At 45.1% G+C, this 22,839-nt stretch overlaps 1 protein-coding gene across 1 annotated transcript in view; it reads left to right on the top strand.

Moving 5' to 3' along the window:
* Window positions 1-22,839, top strand: part of LOC138493020 (2'-5'-oligoadenylate synthase 3-like) — a 352,001-nt gene that overhangs the window by 89,595 nt on the left and 239,567 nt on the right. The window contains exon 4 of the mRNA XM_069620269.1: window positions 15,840-16,078. Within this exon, the coding sequence (XP_069476370.1) occupies window positions 15,840-16,078 (239 nt within the window). The remainder of the gene's footprint in view (window positions 1-15,839; window positions 16,079-22,839) is intronic.

Genomic DNA, 22,839 nt, shown 5'->3' with positions numbered 1-22,839 from the left:
TGACCTCTGCCTCAACGCCAGTAACATTGAGATTGTTCGCATTGGGACTCCTGCTCCCGCTTTCCCACTCACATTCTGGCCGGCCTCCCTTGGCGCTGCACCCACACACACCTGCGAGGCAAAAAACATTGGGGTCATCTCTACTCTCTCTTTCTCCACTCACATTTCAGACATCTCTAAAAAGTCCAACTACAAGCTGCACCTCCTCAGAGGTACTCTTCCTTTTCTCAACTTCCCCCAGCGGCTCACTGTCTCCAGAGCCCTGGTACTCTTAAGGCTGGACTAGTGCAACACCCTCTTTCTCAACCTCCCTGTCTCTGCTTTGCGCCCTCTGCAACTCATCCAGAACAGAACCGTGAGACTTATCCTTGGCCTCAAGCCTAGGGTCGCATCTCTCTCACTGAAATCCCTCCACTGGCTCCTCGTGGCTGCAAGGATCACTATCAAGAACCTCTGCATTGTCCACAAGGCTTTCTGGGGCCTGGGACCTTCCTATCTGCAACAATGCCTACCTAAATACTGTCCTTCCCGAACCCTGCATTCATCTACCTCCAACTTTCTGCGTGTGAGCCGATTCTCCAAACAGAGATTTGGAGGGAGATTTGTAACTTCAGCAGGAGCCTCCCCCTGGAATAGCCTCCTTGCCACCCTCCATCTTGAGCCTGATCTCCTTAAGTTCTGGAAACTCCATAAGACATTCCCCTTCTCCTCCGCTCTCCCTCTACCCTGCTAACCTCTCTCTCTGCTCTATCCCTCTCTCCCTCCTTTTCCACACAGCTTGCCCCCTGCATCATTTTTTAATGTGCGGGGGACAACCCTGCAACCCCGCTCCAACATAATATCCCCAACAAAAATATTGTCTATGGCGAACGAAACGGCCATATATATGGTGATATTTTTGTTGGGGATGTTATTACCTGATACCCTTGCCGACTGCCGCCGGGTGTACCTCAGAGTCTCACAGGTCCCTGGCACCCTCACCAGTCCTCTTGCGCTGCCTCCTGGCCTGCACTTGCCTCATTGCTACTGCACTTGGTCAATGACCCATTAGAGTGGCCTCTCTCGGCACTTACCTCCGTTCCTGACTGACTGGGTGCACTTAGACCCCCACCTGCACTTGTCCTCCCACCATCCCTTCTCGTGCACCCTCTGTGCACTTGCACGATCTGTACCTACCATGCCTGAAGATCGTCTATCTTCCCTGTCTCCCCTCCTTGCATGGTGGAGCCTCAATGCACTTGGAAAAACTGTGGATTCGTCGTCAGACCGATTTGCTGTTATCTTCACTGTTAATTGTATCATATGCACTACTCTGCCTGTGCAGGCTTGTATCGTTCAGAAATTCAAGGGCTCTGAATGACTGTTTTTTTCCCCCTGTTTCGCTCCCTCCTTGAGTGCTTTGAAACACTGGCCTTGTGTATAGGCGTTTTACAAATAAACATTACCATACCATACAATAAATGATAATGGGCCTCAGTTTCAGGGGGCCCCATGATGGGTTATGCCCAGAAGGTAGGGATTACGTGAAAGTACTCAGCTAGTTATCACCTAGAGACCAACAGTTTGGTGAAAAGATTTAATAGATTAATAGTGGAAACAATTGAACAGGCAAAGATGAACAACATGGAGATCAGGCAGGCATTAGAAGAGATATTTTGGAGCATCGGAACATCACCTAGTAGAGTGACCAGGGTGTCTCCATTTCACCCTATGAGTCATAGGAATACCAACATTAGGCACAACCTGGCGTGGGTGAATTCCATGTTATAAAATGGGCACATTTCATCACAAGAGAATGAGCATTGGATTACGAAGTCACAGGTCAGGTATAAAATAAATGTGGACGTCAGAGCTTCACAAGTTGAAAGGAAGATTCAACTTAGTGACACTACCATCGTATGCAAACTAGAGACCCCTGCCACTCCTATCATTAACTCAATCAAAGAAGCCGCCTGGTGCCAAAAAGTCCAAGTTGCCTTCACTAACAAAATCTCCACTGACCAAAAGAAATTAACAGTGAAACACAGTACTTCCCAACCAAAACCCCACACCCTCCAACGTATACCTGACTCGACTCCTGCAGCCCCTGCCACATTCACCCCATTCAGCTTCCTCCGTGTTTCGGAAGAGGACACCACCAAAATCATTGCTAGCCCTAAACCATCACGCTGCCATGGAAACAGCTGTCCACACTGCTCATCAAAGACTGCACAGATGCCCTCAGCCCTGTAATCACAGCCTTTGTCAACTCACATTCCGCTTCAGCCTCATTCCACCCACACATAACGAAACATGGATATCCCCACTCATTAAGAAAGTCTCACTAGATCCTGCCACACCAACCAACTAGAACTGCCACACCAACCAACTGCAGTCTTGTCACTGCTGTCCCATTCCAATTAAAAAATCCTGGACCACACTGCATACCTCCAAATCCAGTCCCACCTCGAGAATAACAACATCCCGAGTCCCCGTCAATCAGGCTTCTGCCCTGGCTGTAGCACTGAATCCGCTATCCTCAGGGCTCAAGTCGAGGGTACATGTGGGGGGACGGAGTCCACCCACTTTTTTCAGAGGGTGGACTCAGTCCCCCCCAGCTAAAATGAGAAACATTGAATGTCCTCTTTGAATTTATGCATTAAAGCATTAAAGCGGTCCACCAGGATCGAATCACAGTCGTCAGGTTTGTAGGCCAGGCACTGCACTATGTAACCTAATGAAAAATAATAAACAACTAAAGGTATCATGTCCCGATTCGATACTGCAAGTTCCAGGGAAAACATCCGTATTGGTTCTTAGAGTTTAAAACATGCACACCTGTTAACGTTTCAAAAACACTATTAGAAGAAAATATCCTCTCTTGGTTTTGTGTGTGTTGATTTTATTAAAAGGCAAATGCCATTCATCCTGTGCAATATGGGAAGTTATGCAAAGGCAATTTGATGAAATGTGCATATTTCACCTTGATATGCTAATTTTGCATTTTTTTATGAGTCCCCCCACTTTAATTTTTAGGACTTGACCCCTGGCTATTCTTGATCTGAAAAATTAACTAAACGACACCGGGGAAACGGGCAACCTAGCTCTTCTACTGCTATTCGATCTGTCAGCAGCGTTTGACCTGGTAAACCATCATATCCTCTGCCAACACCTTACCACAGCCACCAACTTCTCTTCTGAGGCAACCAAATGGGTCGCCTCATTTCTGGCAGACTGAACTGCTCGAGTCTACACAGGGAATGCAGCCGCCGTCCCCACACATGTGGTGTCCCACAAGGTTCCTGCATCTCCCCCACATTGTATACCATCTATACCAAGCCCCACTTTGACCACTTCGACGCCCTTGGCATATCTTTCACAAACTAGGCCAGCGACACACAGATCCTCATCCCAATCACAGGCGACCACATACAAGACATTATCTCCATCAATAGAATCTACAACATCATTCAGGCCTGGATGGCATCCCGTCAACTATGCCTCGACAAAGACAAAACGGAAAGACTCCTGGTGGGCCCCCCTTCACAACTGGCCAATCGCGACCTAGCCTTCCAAGCCTTCACCATTGACACCATCCCTATCCCAATCTCCCCACATATCAAAACTCTGGGGGCCGGATTCACAGAAACATTTTTATAATGGCACAATCCCACTGGAAAACGCTCTGTCAATCAGGCCCTGGGTGTCTACCTAGACTCCAACCTAAGCATGACCCACCATTGCATCATCAGTGGCTCACACCACCAAGCGCCTGTATGCAGCCAAATCCTTCCTCACCACACAAGACCAACTAACCGTTGCAAGAGCCGTTATCGACTCACAACTAGACTATTTCAACTCCTTGCAGGCACCTCCAAGTGCAACCTCAATAAACTCCAGACCATACAGAATAACGCTATCCATTCAACTCTGAATCTGACTAAAAGAGACCATATTGAAGGGCCCCCTAGGGGGCCCTCGCGTGAGGGAACAAGGCACAATCACCGCACACAAACTGATACGCCAGACACGAGGTTGTATTCCCAAAATCTAGGGTTTATTGCAAAGCAAAGTAAGTTCAGTTGGCCAACTGGGTCCCACGCCCCGCGACGTGTGTGTTACCAAACCTCGGGGGACGCAAGAGAGAGAAAAACGTACATCAGTTACATATATACAAAACAAGATTCTTGCAATCAGTAGTGTCACATCAAATACCGCCCCTTGTACATTTCCTTTGAATTGAGCACGATGATTGACAATGGTGACGAGTATGACACCTTAAACATTTATTTAGCAACAGTTTGCAATTTTGTGAGACTGCAGACATGAGTCTTTGTTGAAAAGAACATACTGCTTCTGTTCTCACTAGCAAGCTCCGTGTGGGGGGAGAGCCACATTCCAGGCCTTCCTATCTGCTAGTTTCTATTTGGATCCTGGGGGTGAACTCGCTCTCCAGGACTCGGGAAGGGGGGCCGCAAAGAAGAGCATAATTCAAGTCATTTAATGTTTGTTTTTAACATTTCTACTGTGTTTTCGAGACATGCTGGCACCTGCGGGCTGATTAGGATGCCTCGCTGCCCTCTTTCAAGGATAGCGCACGGGAGGAGACCGGGCCTTTCTATCTGGGTTGCAACGTTATGTTTCAACATATCTCCCTTGGCCTTGCATTGCGCACTAGTAAAGCAGAATATTATTTCAGCGAAGAATTAGAACAGAAAGCAAAAAGCAAATGTTAGAGAAAACAAAATGGCGATTTCAGTCACCTTAAAATGGCCGCACTCTAGTCAAGCTTATGGTTATGTATCTCTATCACTGAAGGCATGAGACGGTTGGTCTTTGGCCAACATAATACATATCCTTATGATCGAGGGGTGTCTGTTTTTCTGGATCGACAATATGTCTGCTCACAGAAAAGCTATAAATACAAAAAATAAATAAATAAAGGAAGAAAGGATGTTTGATAAGCAACGTTTCCTCCCAAATTCTTTGATCCTGTGAGAGTAAGTGAGGTCTTAATAACTGCTTTTAGAAAGCAGGACAGATCAATTCAATATGGATTTTCACCAGAGTAATTAGGTGGAAGAAGGGCGAATGCAAGGAGTAGAAGGGACACAATGTAGCGACAAAGGTAGTTATGAGGGACAGTACATTATTGATGTGGGATAACAAAGGTAGGTCACCTCAGGAATATAGAATATACAACTAAGAAAGGCAGGAGGAAGTGGGTGCAGAACATGTAGAGCAAATGGTTCATGAAGGTAGTGATATTTTTGGAGGATCCAAATTAATTAGTTTATGGTATCCCGAGTACATAACATAAAAATGTGCTTCATATAGTTATTTATTTACTATACAACAAATGGTGTTTCAAGGTGCCACAAGACAAAAAAAGAAGTGGGGGCAAGGGAGAAAGATACAATAATGGCCGTACTAGGCCTTGTGACATTCTGATCATGCAAGTGTAGAACAAGAAGTGCAGGGATGGGGACTGGGGGGAAGTGCCGGTCTGCGCAAAAACAAGTGCTAATGTGTGAAGGGAAAAAGGTGAAGAGGGGAGGTGTGAGTGGTAAGGGAAGGCCAGAAGGCAAGTGCAAGCGAATGAAGGTAAGTGCAAGGAAGGGGGACGCGGCAAGGGGCCTGGAGCTCTGTAGAGCTCAGAGAGAACCAGGCAGCCAGTCAATGAGGCAGAAGAAGGTGTTAGCAGGGGAGGGGGAGAGTGAAGGAGGAGGAGAAAAGGAGGGTCTTGAGGAGCTTCCGGAACTTAAGGAGATTCGGCTGAAGCCTGAGAGGGGCAGGGAGACCATTCCAGAGGGAGGCTCCTGCGGAGAAGAGACATCTACCCCCACTCTTTGTGCAGAGAGTTGGAGGTAGCAGACTGAAAGGCTCTAGCAGAGTTGTATTTAGGGAGAGAGAGTTGGATGTAGCGGGGTCCCAGGCCCCAGAAAGCCTTGTGGATGATGCAGAGAATTTGATCCTAGCAGCAACCGGAAGCCAGTGGAGAGAAATTAGGGCTGGAGAGATGCGGTCCCTGGGCTTGAGACCAACAATACGTCTTGCATTACTATTCTATATTAGTTGATGGTGACGAAGGGAGGAGGAAAGAAGATTGAGGAAGAGTATTTTACAGTAGTCAAACCTAGAGAAGACCAGAGCTGTGGAGACATTGAGTTTCTGGAAAAAGGTGAGGAAAGGGAGAATACCTCTGAGGAGGTGCAGCTGATAGCGGGCCATCTTGGCAAGGCCGCAATGTGAGGAAAGAAGGAGGGAGGGGAATCAAAGATGACACCTATTGTACTCTATTCTAATTTATTTTTGTACAGCGCCAACTAACCCGCAGGCCTCAGAGCGCTCAAACGGACAGTACACCATAAAACAAATAAGGCAGGGCAGTAGCAGGGAACATCAGCATGCCATGGTCAATGGGTAGTCAGTGTAGCAAACGACTTACATGCCACCTCCGTCGAAGAGCAGAGTCTTAAGGGCTCTCCTGAAACACCAAGGTTTCTTGCCTCACAAGGGAGGATGAGGGGAGGGGACCCATATAGGGCAGCCAGAGTGAAGAGAGGGAAGATGGGAGCTGGTGCCCCAATGAAAAGGATCTCAGTCTTACTGGCATTAAGGCAGAGATCATTGACAGCACACCATGACTGAATAGCAGTCAGGGATGAGAAAGGAGGAAGAGGAGGACTAGGAGGGAAGCTTGAAGGAGAGCTGCATGTCATCTGCATAACACTTGAAGTGAGGAGAGAAGGAAGAGATCAAGTGGGCCGAAGGGGCAAGGTAGATGTTGAAAAGCTACAGCGACAGGAGAGAGGCTTGAGGGACGCTGCAGGTGGCGAGTGTGATGGGGAGAGAAAAGGGCCAAGTTGAACCGGGGAAGGCCAGTTGGAGAGGAAGGAGGTCAACCCATCCAGTGCCAGGCCCGTGATGGCCAGTGTGTCACAGAGCCGATTTGTCAGGATGGCATAATTGACGGGTTCCGAAGGCAGAGGAAAGATCCAAGAGGATAAGAACAGATGGAGAGTTAGAGTCAAGATTAGAGAGAAAGTCATCAAGGGCATTCAGAAGAGCAGTTTCCATGCTTTTGGCAGCTCTGAAGCCAGAAGGGTGGTCGTGGAGACATCCGACAGATTCGGTGTGTTGGGTGAGTTGGGAGATAGCCAGCTTCTCCAGGAGTTTTCTCATGAAGGTGGTGATGGCGATAGAGCGATAGTTGGCAGGGCAGGAGGAGTAGGAAGAGGGCTTTTTAAGGAGGGGATGCACAAGGGAGTGCTTGAAGGGAAGAGGGAAGGAGCCGGTGGCAAAGGAGTGGTTACAGAAATACGCCAGGGAAGGTGCAAGGGAGCCAATGTTCTAGTTCATAGTTCTAGAGGAACTGGGGGGCACCTGTTTGGAGGGGACTTTCATAGAGAGGGTTAGTCTAGAGACCTCATCCGGTGATGTGGGAGCGGAGGAGAGAAGTAGGGAGAGGGGAGTCAAGGGAAGAATGACATCTGGGGAGGGAAGATAGAGGAGGGAGGAGGATAGTGAGGACAGAATGTCCTGAGTTTTGGAAAGGAAGTGCGAGGCCAGAGAGGTACAGATGGTCGGGGATGGCAGGGGAGATGTGGAGACTGCAGAAGGATTGGCGAGTTCCTTTCAGATTTTAAACAGTTCACCAGAGTTGTTAGTGGCCCCGCAGAGGCAGGCTTGGATGTGAGCCCTCTTCTTCGAGCAAACAGAGAGTCTGTTTTGCCTTTGGAGCAAGCGACAAGCCAGTTTGTCAGATGATGTGTCTGATGCCAGCTACTTCCGCTCAGCCACTCTGCAAATGCGTTTCAGAGAGGCTAGGTCAGAGTCCTACCAGGTGTTGCGCTTTGAGGCTGGCTTCATTCGGATTCTCAGGACAGGGGAAAGGATAACCAGGGTGTTACTGATAGAAAGGTGATGATTAGCAAGGGCAGAGTCAGTGTGGGAGTCTGTGGGAGGGTGAATGAAGGTGGCAGCAAAGACAGCAACTGACACTTGCTTCATCAGTCGAATGACGGAGAAGGAGACAGGCAGTGAAGGCAGAGGCTTAGCTGGGGACCAAAGAGATCCAGATGAGAAGACCGGAGGGAATGGTCAGGCCAGGAGAGAGGCATAGTGAGAGGGTTGGAGATAGGAAAGTCTGAGGGCATGAGAGTATCCAAGGTATGTCCGGCAGAGTGTGTCGGATGGGGAGGTTGAATGATGAGAGAGAGAACGTTGCAAAGGTTGCAGAAGAGTCCAGTGGACGCCTCAGGAGAGTCGAGGTGAATATTGGAGTCACTGAGGAGAAGTTTGGAGGTAGAGGCAAGAAGGGAAGAGGTGAGGTCAGACCACTCAGAGAGAAAAAGGGTGACAGGACCAAGGGTACTGTAGATGGTGGCAAGAGTCCGCAAAATGGATAGAGAGACGCCAAGCCTGCAGACGAGGCATTCAAAGGAGGAGAAGGATTGAGTGGGAATGATGGTAGCAGGGATTCAGTCAGGGAAGATAAAGGCCACTCCGCCTGCAGACCGGTTAGGCCTCGGTTTGGAGAGGATCTTGTAACCGCCAGGCAGGAGTGTTTCAAAACCATTGACAGAGATGGCAGTGAACCACGTCTCAGTGAGGGCGAGAATGTCTAGGTCAAAATCTTTGAGAAGGAGACAGATATCAGAAGCGTGTTTGATGGAAGAGTGAGAGTTGAGGGTAGCAAAGTGAACCTGGTTACCACCTTTGAAGGTCTACCGAGGAGGGGTACAGGGACGTGGTACGCTCAACGGAGGTGGAGAAGGGTCAAGGGGGGATGCAACCAGAAGAATGGCGGCAGAAGGGAGGAAGTTGATGAGAGACGGAAGACGCCTATCAAGAAGGAGAAGGTTGGGCAGAGAGCCCTGGCCCATGACAGTGCCATTGCGATGGACATTAATGATGTACCTAGAAGTTGAGAAGCCCGCCAAGAGTACTTCCCATCTGGTGCCTTCATTAATGGGAAACGAGGAGAAAAGAGAGGGTACACAGTGTTAATAACGACACAACAAATGTTGACATCCTCTTCAGTGAATTTATTATAACGAAATAAAATATGTTGAATAACAAATAGCGAAATTTGTAATAACTAATAATGAACTTTGTATTATAATTTACAATGGATCTATATTTAAACTTTTAAAACTTTAAACAATGCAACATTTATTCTTGCAACAGCAATATTAATTTCGGCCAGTAGGTGTCACTCATTCCATGACCTTTTGCAATGTATTCCGACCGGAAACACTCCGATGCCAATTATGGCTTCAACTTTGTATGTGATAGGATGCCTTTCTTTGGAGTTCCTGTTTTCTTTGGATTTTTCATTTTGTCGTAGTTTTTCATCTGCTGGTTGCCAGACTTCTTCAATTTTGGGTACCTGGATTTGGTTTGATACTGTTTCTTTGGATTCCTGGGATCAATTCTTGCACAAGGGACTACAGGATTCCGGTTGGATTTCTTCACTTAACATGGGATTTTTTGCAACTTTTTTAATGGATTTCTCCCTGCCTCGGTTCCTGCATGTGGATTTGGGGTTTTTGGGCAGACTGGACTTCTGGTTTCTGTTTGGATTTCTTTCCTTATCTTGCGTTTTTTTTCAACATGTTTATGGTTTTCTTAATGACTTGGTTCCTGGATGTGGATTGTGGGTTTATTTTTCGGTTCCAGATTCTCACTTGGATTTAATTGGATTTGCTTTTCAATGGCAATTGGAAATATCTGCTTTCTGGACACCTCTTGGCAAGGTTTGTTTTGCTTTATTTAGAATTGCAAATGAAATGCTAGGCTGTGTAAATATGCTATTTCCTCTATTTTGACAGAGCGCACTACGGTTTCGTTATATACATCTGTTGTTTCATTTTCGTTATTTGGACACTTTACATTGGACGTAAAACATTTAATTCTTCGTAGTTTTGTAATTCGTAATTCGGAAATATCAACATTTATTTTTCATTATTAAGACATGTAGCCAAAGGAAAGAGGACAGAGCCCATATGTCGAGTCCATAGTGCCGATGAGGAAGCAACAAAGAGGATGCCAGTGACAGTCTGCCTGGAAGAAGCGTTGACGTAGGTGGCGATGGGCAGGCCTGGATTGGAGACCAGGAGATCTTTTTTGAACTTTTTCCTTCCAGGCTTCGAGAGGGAGGAAGGATAGGTGATCGAGTAGCAGTTTCAGTAAATAGGTGTGATGAAGAGCACCCTGGAAGGAGTGTTGAGAGCAAAAGATGGAAAGAAAGAGGGGAGAGAGACGGAGAACTGCAAAGCAAGACAAACTCACCAGGCGGCCTAGCAACAGACATATGCCGATAGATGGGAGCTGAATCTTCAGGGCCGCATCTGGCCAGTCAGGCCCTCCTTCCAATGGGATAGATGCAGAAATGCAGCAGGCGAAGTCCTTAGGTTCTTAAGTCAATGATGCCAGGCGGCCTAGCAGTAAGACAGGCGCAGATGAAACGGGTGCACGAGAGGGAAGTCTAGGCCACTGAAGAGTGTCCCCAAGGCACAAACACGAGGGTGGAGTGATCCACAGCGTCTCCAGATGGAAGGGAGGCGTGTGGTGCCAAGAGTCAGAGGCAGCTGGGTTGTCACGCTGTAGTCAGAGATTCCTTCATTTTGCTCCCAACACTGCTCACTTACAAACACAGCAAGCAATCAGTCAACTTTGCGTGTTTTCAGAGGGATGTAAATCATAGAAGGCAGAATGTTGTGGACACTCCAGCTTTGTCTTGGTGAAGTGTGTTGGCTTTTCTCTGGCATGACTGTCTGGTTTGGCATAGGGCAAATGAATTGAAGGCGAACCTTAAATGGTGCCATGACTCAACCAGGTTTCTTCGAATCACAGTGCTGCACTGTAAGGGTTGAAGATGAAGTCCTGGGACTTGAGGTTTTAAGAGGCTCCCAACGCTGCTCATTTACAAACACAGCAACCAATCATTGAACTTTGCATGTTTTCAGAGGGATCTAAATCATAGAACGCAGAATGTTGAGGCCACTCCAGCTTTGTCTTTATGAAGTGTGTTGGCTTTTCTCTGCGAGCTCCAATCAAGTTGCGGCACCCAGTCCTCGGGTGTTGCTTGAGTTCTCAGGATGCCATTGTATTATGTTTTTGCATGGCCTCCCTGCACCACCCGGGATCCAATCACAGAGGATGCAGTCAAGTGGCCGTTCACCCTTCTCTTCAGTGCTCTGCGAGATTAGGGAACACAATGCCTCCTCAGGCACTGAGCGCAGGACACAAAGCGGCTACCATCTTGGATTACTCTAAGCCCGGCGCCCGCTCTCCGAACCAGTCCTGGGTTGCCCGTTGCCTTTATCCTTGCAGCTCAAGAGTTGCCCAGCAGTATCAGTCCATGTGCATTAACCAAGCAGGCCTGATTAAAGCCATACAGCGCCCATGTAGCTAATCAATTAGCGGGCCGAGAGTCCATGCCGACTCCGGTTCGATCCACAAGCTCTCTCTGCGGCCTCCCCAGTCGGCGCAATCGTTGCGGTTGTTGACATAGCCAGTGATCAGTTTCCCCACTCGCCAGAGCTTACACAACTAATATGAATGTATTGGCTGATTGTAGGTCGGGTCCTGGCTCGCCCGAAAAGCTCAGTCTGGTCCAAAAACACAGAACGATTCTGGCACTGGCACTAGGGGGGAGGAGTCACAGACGGTGGTGTTGGGGGTTGTGGCAGTGCTGGTGCATGTCTGAGGAAGATCGGTCACTGTGGTGGTTCTGGAGCCTGTCCGCGCATGATCGGTGATCTCAGCAGTGATGTTATCGGACAGAGCGGGGACCTTGTGACAGTGCGACGCATGGATCCAGACCGGAATCCCATCACACTTCACTGCAGAGTTCGTGGTGATGAGGACTTGGTAGGGACCGCACCACCTTGGTTGAAGCAATGTCTTCTGCTGATGGATTTTCACCAGGACCCGTTGTTCTGGTCGCAGAGGGTGGCACAGTCCCAGAGCTCGTTTGGACAAGGACGCACGTACCTGTGTGCATAAATCCACGATTTTCCGATACGCTCTTGCTTCCGCGTTGGCTCTGTCTGCCCCTCCCGGGGTCTCCGGCCGCTCTGTTCTGTTCTCTGCTCTGACAAAATCGGCCTTGTTGGGCCCAGGGGATTACCGGGAAGTGCGCCCAGTGGCACTTCCATGAGACCACACAGCAGCGGGTACACGACATCCAAGGAATCAGATTGTTGTGGAAAATAAAGACCACATTCCTATAACTGCAAGCAAGTTCCTTTGCTGAGAGGGGTGTGAGCAACAGTGCACGTGACGATCTAGGAGGCAGTTGGAGCTTCCTCCATTGGACACCCGCTGCTTTTGTTGCCGGCTTCGGGGTTAGCGTGCATGAGGGTACGCTGGGGAGTGTGGCTAGAGCGGATTCGCGTAGAGTGAAGGGAGCAACGTTAAATGCGGGACAGCATCGGTGTGTTTCAGCCTCTACAATGCAAGAATGGGCTTCGAACCTGTCCTGTGTTGCTTAAAGTTGTCTAGCTTCTAAGGCAAGCACGTTGCCCTTGAGCTATTCTCCCAGCCTGTATATGCATTTGGGGTGGTAAGAGACCACCTGTCTGTACAAGCCAAACGCTGTAATTAAAATAAATGCATGTTTTATTACATGTTCTTATGTTTTTAACTCAGTGAAATCATTTAGTGTGATAACTGTTCACGTTTTCTTTATAGGTTGGTATTGGTTTGGTGTTTCGTTATTTTACAGAGGCTGGGCTAGTGTCGAATGTGGAACATACAGAAATGGGAACTCTAGGGGTTCCCCAGAGGACGTTTGGAAGACTGATACAGGGAAACTGGAGGCTGGAGGGGAGCTGCGGGTGTTTTTCTTATCTACGAGTTAAATAAAGAAGAATATTTCAAGAAGGTCCAGTACTGTGATACTTACTACAGAGACCCTTCAGGAGGAGGGCAAAACATTCAAAGGAAAGGTTTCAGACCACAACAATTGTAATCCCCATTTAACGTTCATAGAAATCTTTGTTCAAATCTATAGCAAAACCGCTTGGACAATTTTCACCAACTTTCACCAACCTGGAACTGTTAATCAAACTTAAAACCTTTTGTGATTTGGTGAACATTTTTAATCTGGAACTACATATTTAGAAATCCATAGACAATTGTCCATAGACAGACACTTCTAAACATCACATTTGGAATTCCAAACATCCTTTTGATTGGTCTACAAAAAGGTCTTCAGAGCGAACCTTCGGGCTCTTCTGCAATGTTGTTGGTTTTAAATAGCAGAGACAGTTGCAATCTGAACACGTGCATAACTGAGTGAACAGGAATGCATGATGTCATGAATGGTATTATACATGGAACCCTGGGCATGTCAGAGGTATGTGGGTTCCTAGAGTGTCAGTTGATCCTGTGTGTTGAATGAACATCCGGTGGCTACTGTATACTTGATGGTCAATGGCCATGACCCAGGGATGGCACACAAATATCTATTACCTGCTGGGCCATGCAAGAAGGGTCACTCTTTGTTGGATAAGGCAATTGTGGTCTGTGAGAAGTTTACGGTTCTTCCGTTCACTGTGCATAGACCAGAATACAGTTGACATCACATAGTGCGTGACACCACGGAATGTTGGAACTAGCCCCGCTGTGCATTGGAAAAAGTGAGGGGTTGCCGTGGCAACAAGGATGCCCAACGGTTCTTGCGCCCTTAGATTGAAAGAATGGGCCCACTCATGTCATGGTAGTGTTGCGCTGGAATACCTGAAACCTTTGTGTGTGTAATGTCCCTATGGCAATGGAAGGCTGCCTTCCCGAACTAACTCTCAGATCTGCTGCACGTTGTAAGTATAGCCATACTGTACTGGAAACTATGAATTCACCACACACTGTGGACCCAATAACTAGACCTTGCATGCCAAATTTTGTATTTACATTAATAGGTTGCACCACTGTCTTCAGCAGACAGATCAACTTCATGTTCCTGCTGAACTCTGTATAGTAGGAATAAAGTTGCATAATTCCTATGATTGAGCGCTCAATGTAACATTCAGAATGTCATGTGGTAGTGCCGGGTTATTACATAACATGAACCTCAGTTATTGTTCTATGCTTTCTACTGTTTCTAATTTGCAGCATGTTTTAAAATATGTATTGTTGCACTTAGTTCATATTGTTGTGCTTACTTGTATGGTTGCACACTTTTCAAACCCTTTTGGTGTTGCATGCTAGGGCCTCCACGACCCCATACAGTTACCATACGCAGGTGTCCATAGCGGGCTACTTCCTAGCAGGACATATTCATGAAAAATCCAAAGATAGGCAACCATTCACACGCATCCTCCTCTGAGCTACAGCACAGCAAGACATTTATGATAAATTCAAAACAATGCAATCATATTTTTCAGATATCCCCTGGTTTATTACCTGGCAGAACTCCTACGGGATAGCTTCAAAGTAATGCAAACAGTCATCCACACACAGCACATACGGTCGCAAAGCACTTCGATTGATTGGTAGGGGGTCATCACCGGTTTAGGCTTTCCAGAAATTAGGTGTTGACCATGAGATGCCTCCTTTTCCATGCCAGCGACAAAGATTTCTCATGCAACCATTGTAGTATGACTTGTTAACTCCACTTCATGTTATGTCTGCCTCCATTGTTCCTCCATGATCTGTGCAACATGTCATATTTCATTTCAGCATGTATGGGAGGAATGCTGTTAATTTCGTTTTAATATGTGTAACGTGCCAAAGGCCCATGGCAAAAAGGCGCACACATAAACAAGACCACCCATGCAAAAGTACCAAATTACAAGACAAAGAACAGACTGTTTAGCCACATATACAGGTCCTACAAGTAAGTTCCAGCCAGAGTTTAGGTAAAAAAGAAAGCCTTCAGTGCTTTCTTGAAGATTGGCAATGAGCAGGTATCTCTTAGCTTGCAGGACGGCTATGCCGGAGATAGGGCTCAGTGGCATCTCCCGTAAAGGCACTCATAGGTAATGGTAATGACCCGATAGGCAATACGCTCCATAACATGAAGCCAGTGAAGAGCAGTGCGGGACTCGCTAACATTAGCCCTGCACTTGAGTTGATTAACAATACGCACTGCGCTGTTTTGCACTGTCTGTAGTTTGGTCATTCTGCCTTGTGATGAACCATACAAAAGACTACTACAGTAATCTCTGTTTGCACCGCTGATAGCATGTGCCAGATGGGCAGAGTTCTCTTTGGATAGAAATGGGCGAATGTAGCAAAGGAGTTTGAGGTCATAGGATGTTGTTGAATTAATGTAATTTGTTTGAGATTTTAGATTCAATGAAGCATCCAGATAAACCCCCAAAGTCTTAACTTTGGGTGAGACTGGAATGGTACATCCTGCAATTATAAACTTCTTGTGCTCAGGCGGAAGCCTGTTTAACCTCAACTGAGTACCAACAATCATACGTTCAGTTATGGAGTCATTGAAGCCCAATTTATTGCAGGCCATCCAATTCTGAACAATATTATACATGTTATTAGTGTGGTGATCATCATGTCTATAGTCCCCAGATAGCTGTAGTAGTACCTGTCTATCGACTGTTGGCCTGAGTGGTCCCCCAACATGCAGCATTTGGTGTTTCATTTGGTTGTTAACTTAGGTTATGACCTGTTCTTAGTAGAAAACCATCTCATCCCTTAAAATGTTTTTTTTCACTGAATACTAATGCAACCTTTATAAACCAATATGTTTCTTGGGAAACGACTGGGTACACTTCAATCATTGGTTACACAACTGACGTGTAAATCTACTACGGGTGCATGCTGGTGATAATGCTGGCACAGTGTAAACCTCAGATACATGTGTGATTGTGTCCCTCTTTTGCCAGTATGTTAAAGGGAGAAACGAGGGCATTCCCCTGCCACATAAGTACGCTCTGGAGCTGCTGACCATCTATGTGTGGGAGCAGGGCAGTGGGGTGGCCGATTTCCGCATGGACCAAGGATTCTGCACCGTCCTGAGCCTGCTCTGCCAGTACCAGAAACTCTGCATCTACTGGACCAAGTACTACGACTTCCATAACCCAATCCTGGGAGACTATGTTAGGAAACAATTGCGGAAACCCAAGTAAGAGCCTCAGATGCATTGATATCTCTCTCTAGCTGCGGTCTTATACCTCTGCCTTTTCACTCTGTGTTTGCCTCTAGCTGCCTCTCCGTTTCCCTCCCCGGGTCGGTTTCTTTTATTGTTTTATGGTTTATAATTACAACCTTTCACAATGCAAAGAAAAGTATTACAGACAGTATCATTCATTCTAAAAACGCACACTCTAAAATTAATCAGATGTATAACATTTCCCAATATGAGCATTTCAGGTTTGTTCATCTTATAGTAAAATGTGCATAAAGGAGGAGATACAAGAAGATACAATCAGAGCTCAACATTGATATGCTTTGCTGAAACCCCACTATGCCTCCCTAGAGCCAATACAAAGTGACAAGTGCAAATTCCATACAGGAACCAGCATCCTTTACTAAAGAAAACCTATTGTGAGGTTAAGGTGCAACTATGCAGACAGCAGAGCACAGAGTGCATCATTGCAAATTCGGTCCTCCAATTGAATTAAAGCCACAACAATAAGCAATAACATATAGGACAAAGGAACTCGACCAGATTAAATAGTAAACTTTCTACAAACCCCCTTTCACAGACAGAACATAATCAGTCCTGTAAACTCAGCTAGTTAAGGAAATACCTCCTTTAAAAAAAAGCAATTAGTGCAATTGTCAGAGATAATTGTCATTCATCAGTCTCCTGCAAAGATTCTGGGAAATAACAGCCGAAATGGAATGGATACATTTTTCAAAGTAAAATGCTATTCTCTGTAATGAGTACAGACAATCCAGGATTAAATGGCATAGTGATTTGAGTTTGTCAGATTTACATGTACGACTCTCTCGAGGTAGTCCAATACAAGGGACAACCACTTCTAACATGCAAAGACAGTTAAACCTAAATTTTAGGAATCACATTCTATGGTCCCTAAAAGGGGATTTCGAAAGATAAGCCATCAATGAATTCACACCTGGGGGAATATATATATATCAATGAAAACACTTTGTTAAAGGGACGTTATGGTTAAGTTGCACTTATAAAAACCTATGAAATTCAGTAAAAAAACGTTGTTAAAAGGACGTTATGGTTACAAGTAAAATCGAAAACCCCCTGAAATTCGTCAGTTATGGTAAGCTAAGCAACCATAACTCGCGCCACCACCGTGCACTGCTAAGACTAACACCCAGGACATCAAAGATGACATCACAAATATCATTGATGACATCAGTGACGACATCACATGTCTAGCCCCTTCTTGTTTGTTCACTGCCATATCTAGGCCAGGTGGTTTTATTTACTGACAGTCAGAAACGTAACTTTCAAAAGGTATTACATTTATAGATATTGCTATTCTCACGTGTTCTTACACTACTTTCCTTAGAATTTAATCGCATCTTATGATGTACATATATAGAGGAAGACGCAGGCCTGAAACACAGCAATCATTTTTGTGCGTGAATACAATCACGTAGATTATACACAGTTGCTAATGATACTGCCTCTTATTTGCTTACTTTACTCTCCATATATAAGCCCCATGTTTGTATGCATTGTAGTCTATTTATGTTTTCTGTGTATTAGTGGCAATATGTAGTAAGTGATGCATTATTAGCTACTTAGTACATGTTTCACAGTACGGAAAAGTCTGATACAGAACATTCACCGTTGTATTATATAACTTTGGAAAATTACAAATATAGCACATCTGTAGTGTATGCTGCAGCCAATACCTCCATTTCTGTATGAGTAGGTTCCTGTACTAGAAAGAACACTGCAATGGAATGTTCTTTAGAACACTACATTGCGTAAGGAAGTATGTAGTTTATTACACATCTCCCGATAATCCCTGATACTTTTTTGCCAACATTACATTCACAACCCCTTGTATGAAAAGTAAATGCACATGTGATGTCATCAGAGATGTCATCAATGATATTTGTGATGTCATCTTTGATGTTCTGGGTGTTAGTCTTAGCAGTGCACGGTGGTGGCGCGAGTTATGGTTGCTTAGCTTACCATAACTGGTGAATTTCAGGGGTTTTTCGATTTTACTTTAACCATAACGTCCTTTTAACAACATTTTTTACGGAATTCCATAGGTTTTATTAGTGCAACGTAACCATAACGTCCCTTTAACAATGTTTTTTCATTGAATTTCATAGGTTTTTATTAGTCCAACTTAACCATAATGTCCCTTTAACAAAGTTTTTTCAGTGAATTTCATAGGTTTTTAATGGTGCAACTTAACCATAACATCCACTTAACAAAGTTTTTTCATTGAATTTCATAGGTTTTTATTAGTGCACTTAACCATAACATCCCTTTAATAATGTTTTTTCAGTGAATTTCGTGGGTTTTTACGAGTGCATGCTATTTTCCTACAACTTACTAATATCATACTTACCAAATATAACAATATCTGTGTCCAATTTACAAAGTGTCACCTTAAAACTGTGCCATTTCCCACCTTCTAGAATCATTTATAACACTTCAATACACTTTTTGTAACTATTTCAACTAGTTTTGCATCCGTAGATGTCTGCGAACATCTGACTTCATTGTGGACCTTCCAGACAGTGCCACATGACCATACGCTAGCGCGCAGCATTATGACGTGTCCGAGAACCCGTTCGCACTTCACAATAAGATCCGTCCTTCTCAGACAGTTCGGAACTGCCTTTTCTACTGATCTAGGAACTTTCAACTTCAAAATTTCCCTTGCACACCTTCTACACCTTTTCGTACTCATTATCCATTACTAATCTAGTACACAGTACATACTTGGAAGAATTTTATCAAAACTGCTATTTATCTTAAAAATGGCATTAGTTATTGCCATTCCTAATCCCCAAGAGCCACCACCACCACCAGCTGGAGGACCTTCACAACAAAAAAAGCACAGTACTGTCAAAGACAATGAAGAGGACAAAGAAGATGAGGTAGAGGAAGTGCCTACTTCTAGCACCAAGATCGAATCATGGGTGTGCCAGTTCTTTGCTACTGTTGGGAGTGTACCAAAGGCTAAAGCTACCAAAGTGAAATGCACTGAGTGCAATTTTGTACTCAGTCACAGACTACCTGGACAGTACTCCTACGGGACCACCTCCATGAGCTGCCACACCAAATCCAATGACCACAATGCTCTCAGAAAGGTTGTTCCTTTCTCAGCAAGTAGTAAGCTGTCTTCCTCCACCTCATCTTCTTTAAAAAATACTGTAATTACACAGCCTGATATCTGCGGGCATTGGTCTGTTATACATAAATAAATAAATAAATAAATAAATAAATAAGGGGGGCTATGGACCATTATCGTCCATTGCAGCCCCTGAAATGGGGGATAAAGGCCATTAGCACCCCTTGCTCCCAAAGCGGGAACCCAGGGTGCTAAAACATAGATTTTTCTTCCTATAGCGGGCCTGCGGCGCCCCGCTATAAGATGGAAGGATTATTCTTCGTACAGCGGGACACCTGCGGCGTCCCGCTGTAGGAAGGAAAGTCATTTTCCAAGACAGCCAACATGGAAAGAGAAGGTGGGGCTCCGTAAACAGCCCCTCTTCCTTTGCCATGGCAGCCTGCAAAACCCTATGAATATATTACCACAAGCACTTTTTTTCCCTTTCAAACCTATCCTACCTTCGAATAACTTTACCACATAGCCGGTCCCAGGTAGACAGCCACTTTAACACCATTTTTCATTCCCTAGCGGTCATGGCCAGTAACCAGATTGTCTGCGTCATGACCTTATGCCATCACCCAGATAATCTGGCAACTGCCCACGGCCACAGGCTATACCTCAGTCACCAAAGGTATATGACTATTTTTTGTACCTACATTAGTACACTTGTCAAAAAATAAAACACGGGCACATTTGCAAAACCATGCTTTAATGTCCTTGCCAATGCTCCTCACGAGTTTGCTCAAAATTCGCCCATGTTTTATTTTTTTAAAAGTGTCAAAATGTATGTACATACAATAGTCATATAACTTAGCCCCCACTTGACAAAATCCATTCAGTCTTTACACAAACATTGAAGGTTGGGTCTATAATCTTTCTCAAAACATTTGTCCACATTCGTCAAATAGCAACAAAGTTATAAGCCATCTAAAAATGTTGAGACCGACCTCTAATTTCGCCACCTCTTGAGAAAATCCCACCAAACTTTAGAAAACCATTTATATCTAGATCCAAAATCGTTTTGCCAAATGTTGTGCAGATTCGTCAAATGACACCACATTTAAATGCCTTTACAATTTTTTGGGACCCCCCACTAATTTTGCCCCCTCTTGAAGAAATCCCACCAAACTTTGCAAAAACATTTATGTCTAGATCTATTATCAGTTTGCCAAATTAAGTGTAGATTTGTCAAATGGCACCTCATTTATAAGCCTTTACATTATTTTGGGACCCCCCCTCTAATTATGCCCCCTTTTGACAGAATCCCACCAAACTTTGCAACCTCATTCGGGATCAGGTCAGGAATATAATTGCACAATTACATGCAGTTCCGTTAAGTGGCGCCAAAGTTATAAGCCATCCAAGGACTGCTTTTCACCAAACCAGTTATGCAGAGGTGTCCGCAAACTTTCACAGGACTGTTCGCGAACATCCGAACTGTTCGCAGACTTTCGCAGTGAAAAACACCCGTTTTTTTGACTCTTACAGCCATATCCCATCCCATCCTCATCACCCCTCACCTCCCCAGATATTATTTGATAAGTTTGACAAGTGCAATGGTGTGTTATTTAATATGTTTTTAACACGATGTCCGTGGACAACGGGTGATGTCCGCGAATCCAAGATGGCGAGCGTTTCCAAAAATCTGACGCACCTCACGTTTCACTCCAACCAATCAGCGAACACGTCGGGTGTCCGCGGACATGACGCAAGCCGATTAACCAATCGGTGTCCTGTCCGTGGAGCGAAAAGGGAAGTGTATCCGCGGAGCGGACATAGATATCACTAATTTTTTTGACTTACATTGACTTACATTTGGGTCGTTTTTAAAAAACTACTGGGCGGATTTACACCAAATTAACAAAAGCACGCTTTCGGGACCAATTTCGGGATTTGGTGAAAATCCGTCCAGCAGTTTGGGCTGTAGGCATGAGCAAAGTTTTTTCCCATGATGTCTATGGGAAAAAAAGAAATTGTGGGACCCCCCCTATAACTTTGCCCCCTCTGGACCAAACTTCACCAAACTTTGCAAAAAAATACAGAGTGGGCCATATACTTTTTCTGCAAAGTTTGGTGAGGATTCGTCCAGGGGGAGCGAAGTTATAAACTGCCCAAAAAGTGCTCTTCCTAATCTGCCATCTAATTATACACTTCTAATCATTCCATTGTGCATGTCATCTGCCTTTCTGATCATTCCAATTGGTGTGTGATTTGCCAGCACGTGTTTCTCATGGGTTATCTTTCTGATATATTGACCCTAAGCAAGCTTCTTCAGTGATAATTACTTCATCTGGCACATATAACCACACATTAAATAGTGTTAATTTACCATGCTGCGTTTAAAAACAAATATAGAAAGACACCAAAAAAAAAAATCATAGATTATTGATTTTGTTATATACTGGTTAAAGTTTCCATCTAATAAAAAATTCTTTCATCATACTTTTTTATATACAGTTCATGAATTTCAAAAGCATTAATCTGGGAGTTTCCTTCATAAATTAGTCAGTTGGATTATTGATAGTATCTGCTATATGCATTCTAAACAAATCTGAAATAGCGCTATCACGTTAGTATCAACTGGACTCCACATAAAAACAATTAGGTGGAAGAAAACTTTCATTTATATCTGGATTATGATCTAAGTGTATTTATACACCCAGCCAGCTACACCAATGACAAGCACACCTGCTGCCTCACAGGCGCCCTGCACCCTAACATCATGTCATTCTACTGGGAAGTGACCCCATGGTACCTCCAGCACAAAGTGGTCAGCACTACCCCATACAGGTCTCTGGATCTGCTTCTGCCGTGTACCTGCCTATCTGGAGGCAGAAGAGAAGGCAGTTCTGAGCAGGACCCTTGGCACGCTTGGAGCCAGCCTCTGGAATCATCTGCCTACCTCAGAAACCACTTACATTTCAGAAAAGGCCTTGCGACTCTCCTCTTCAAAAATGTTTTACCCTTATGTCCTATTCCGCCCACACTTCTGAGACCCACACGCTGTACTTCTCTCCTCTTTGTGACAGTTCCTGGCCCCAGATCTTGTGATTTCACCTTTGTTATCCCTTATTTTACTGCCGTGCACTTATTCGTTTTAGGTATTTATTCATTTGAATGCATAGAGTGAGCAGGGCATAAAGCCAAAGGAAGGCTGTTTGAAATGTTTGGGAGCAAACAAAAGCGGGATTCGGCAGAGGGAGTGCGTGGGGCAGCCAATAGAAGGCAAGAATGAAGAGTTTGACTAGGAGCATAGACACGAAAAGAAAGCTGAGAGCGAGCCAGAGCGTAAGACATTTAAACACGATGCATAAGTAATTAAACTGGAGGTGGACGGGAAAAGAGAGAGGGGAGATAGGAGAGTGTGGATGGAGCCGAGTTGAAGATAGACTGCAGAGAGACAGGGGCGTTGGCAGAGAGGTCTACAAGTAGAGAGAGTAACAATAAACCTGCTATCCCAACAGGGCCAGATTAAGAGTGCTTATAGCTAAGAAGGTAATACTAGGTCAACATCGCTGGTTGGAATAGAGACGGGAATGACAGGAACGAGCAAGAGAAGAAATAACATTATGGAAAGAGCTTTAGAGGTCAGAAAGGA

The sequence above is a fragment of the Ambystoma mexicanum genome, chromosome 10, assembly GCF_040938575.1.
Source record: "Ambystoma mexicanum isolate Mex_15411 chromosome 10, UKY_AmexF1_1, whole genome shotgun sequence".
NCBI lineage: Eukaryota > Metazoa > Chordata > Amphibia > Caudata > Ambystomatidae > Ambystoma > Ambystoma mexicanum.
This window is presented reverse-complemented; position numbering and strand designations above follow the sequence as displayed.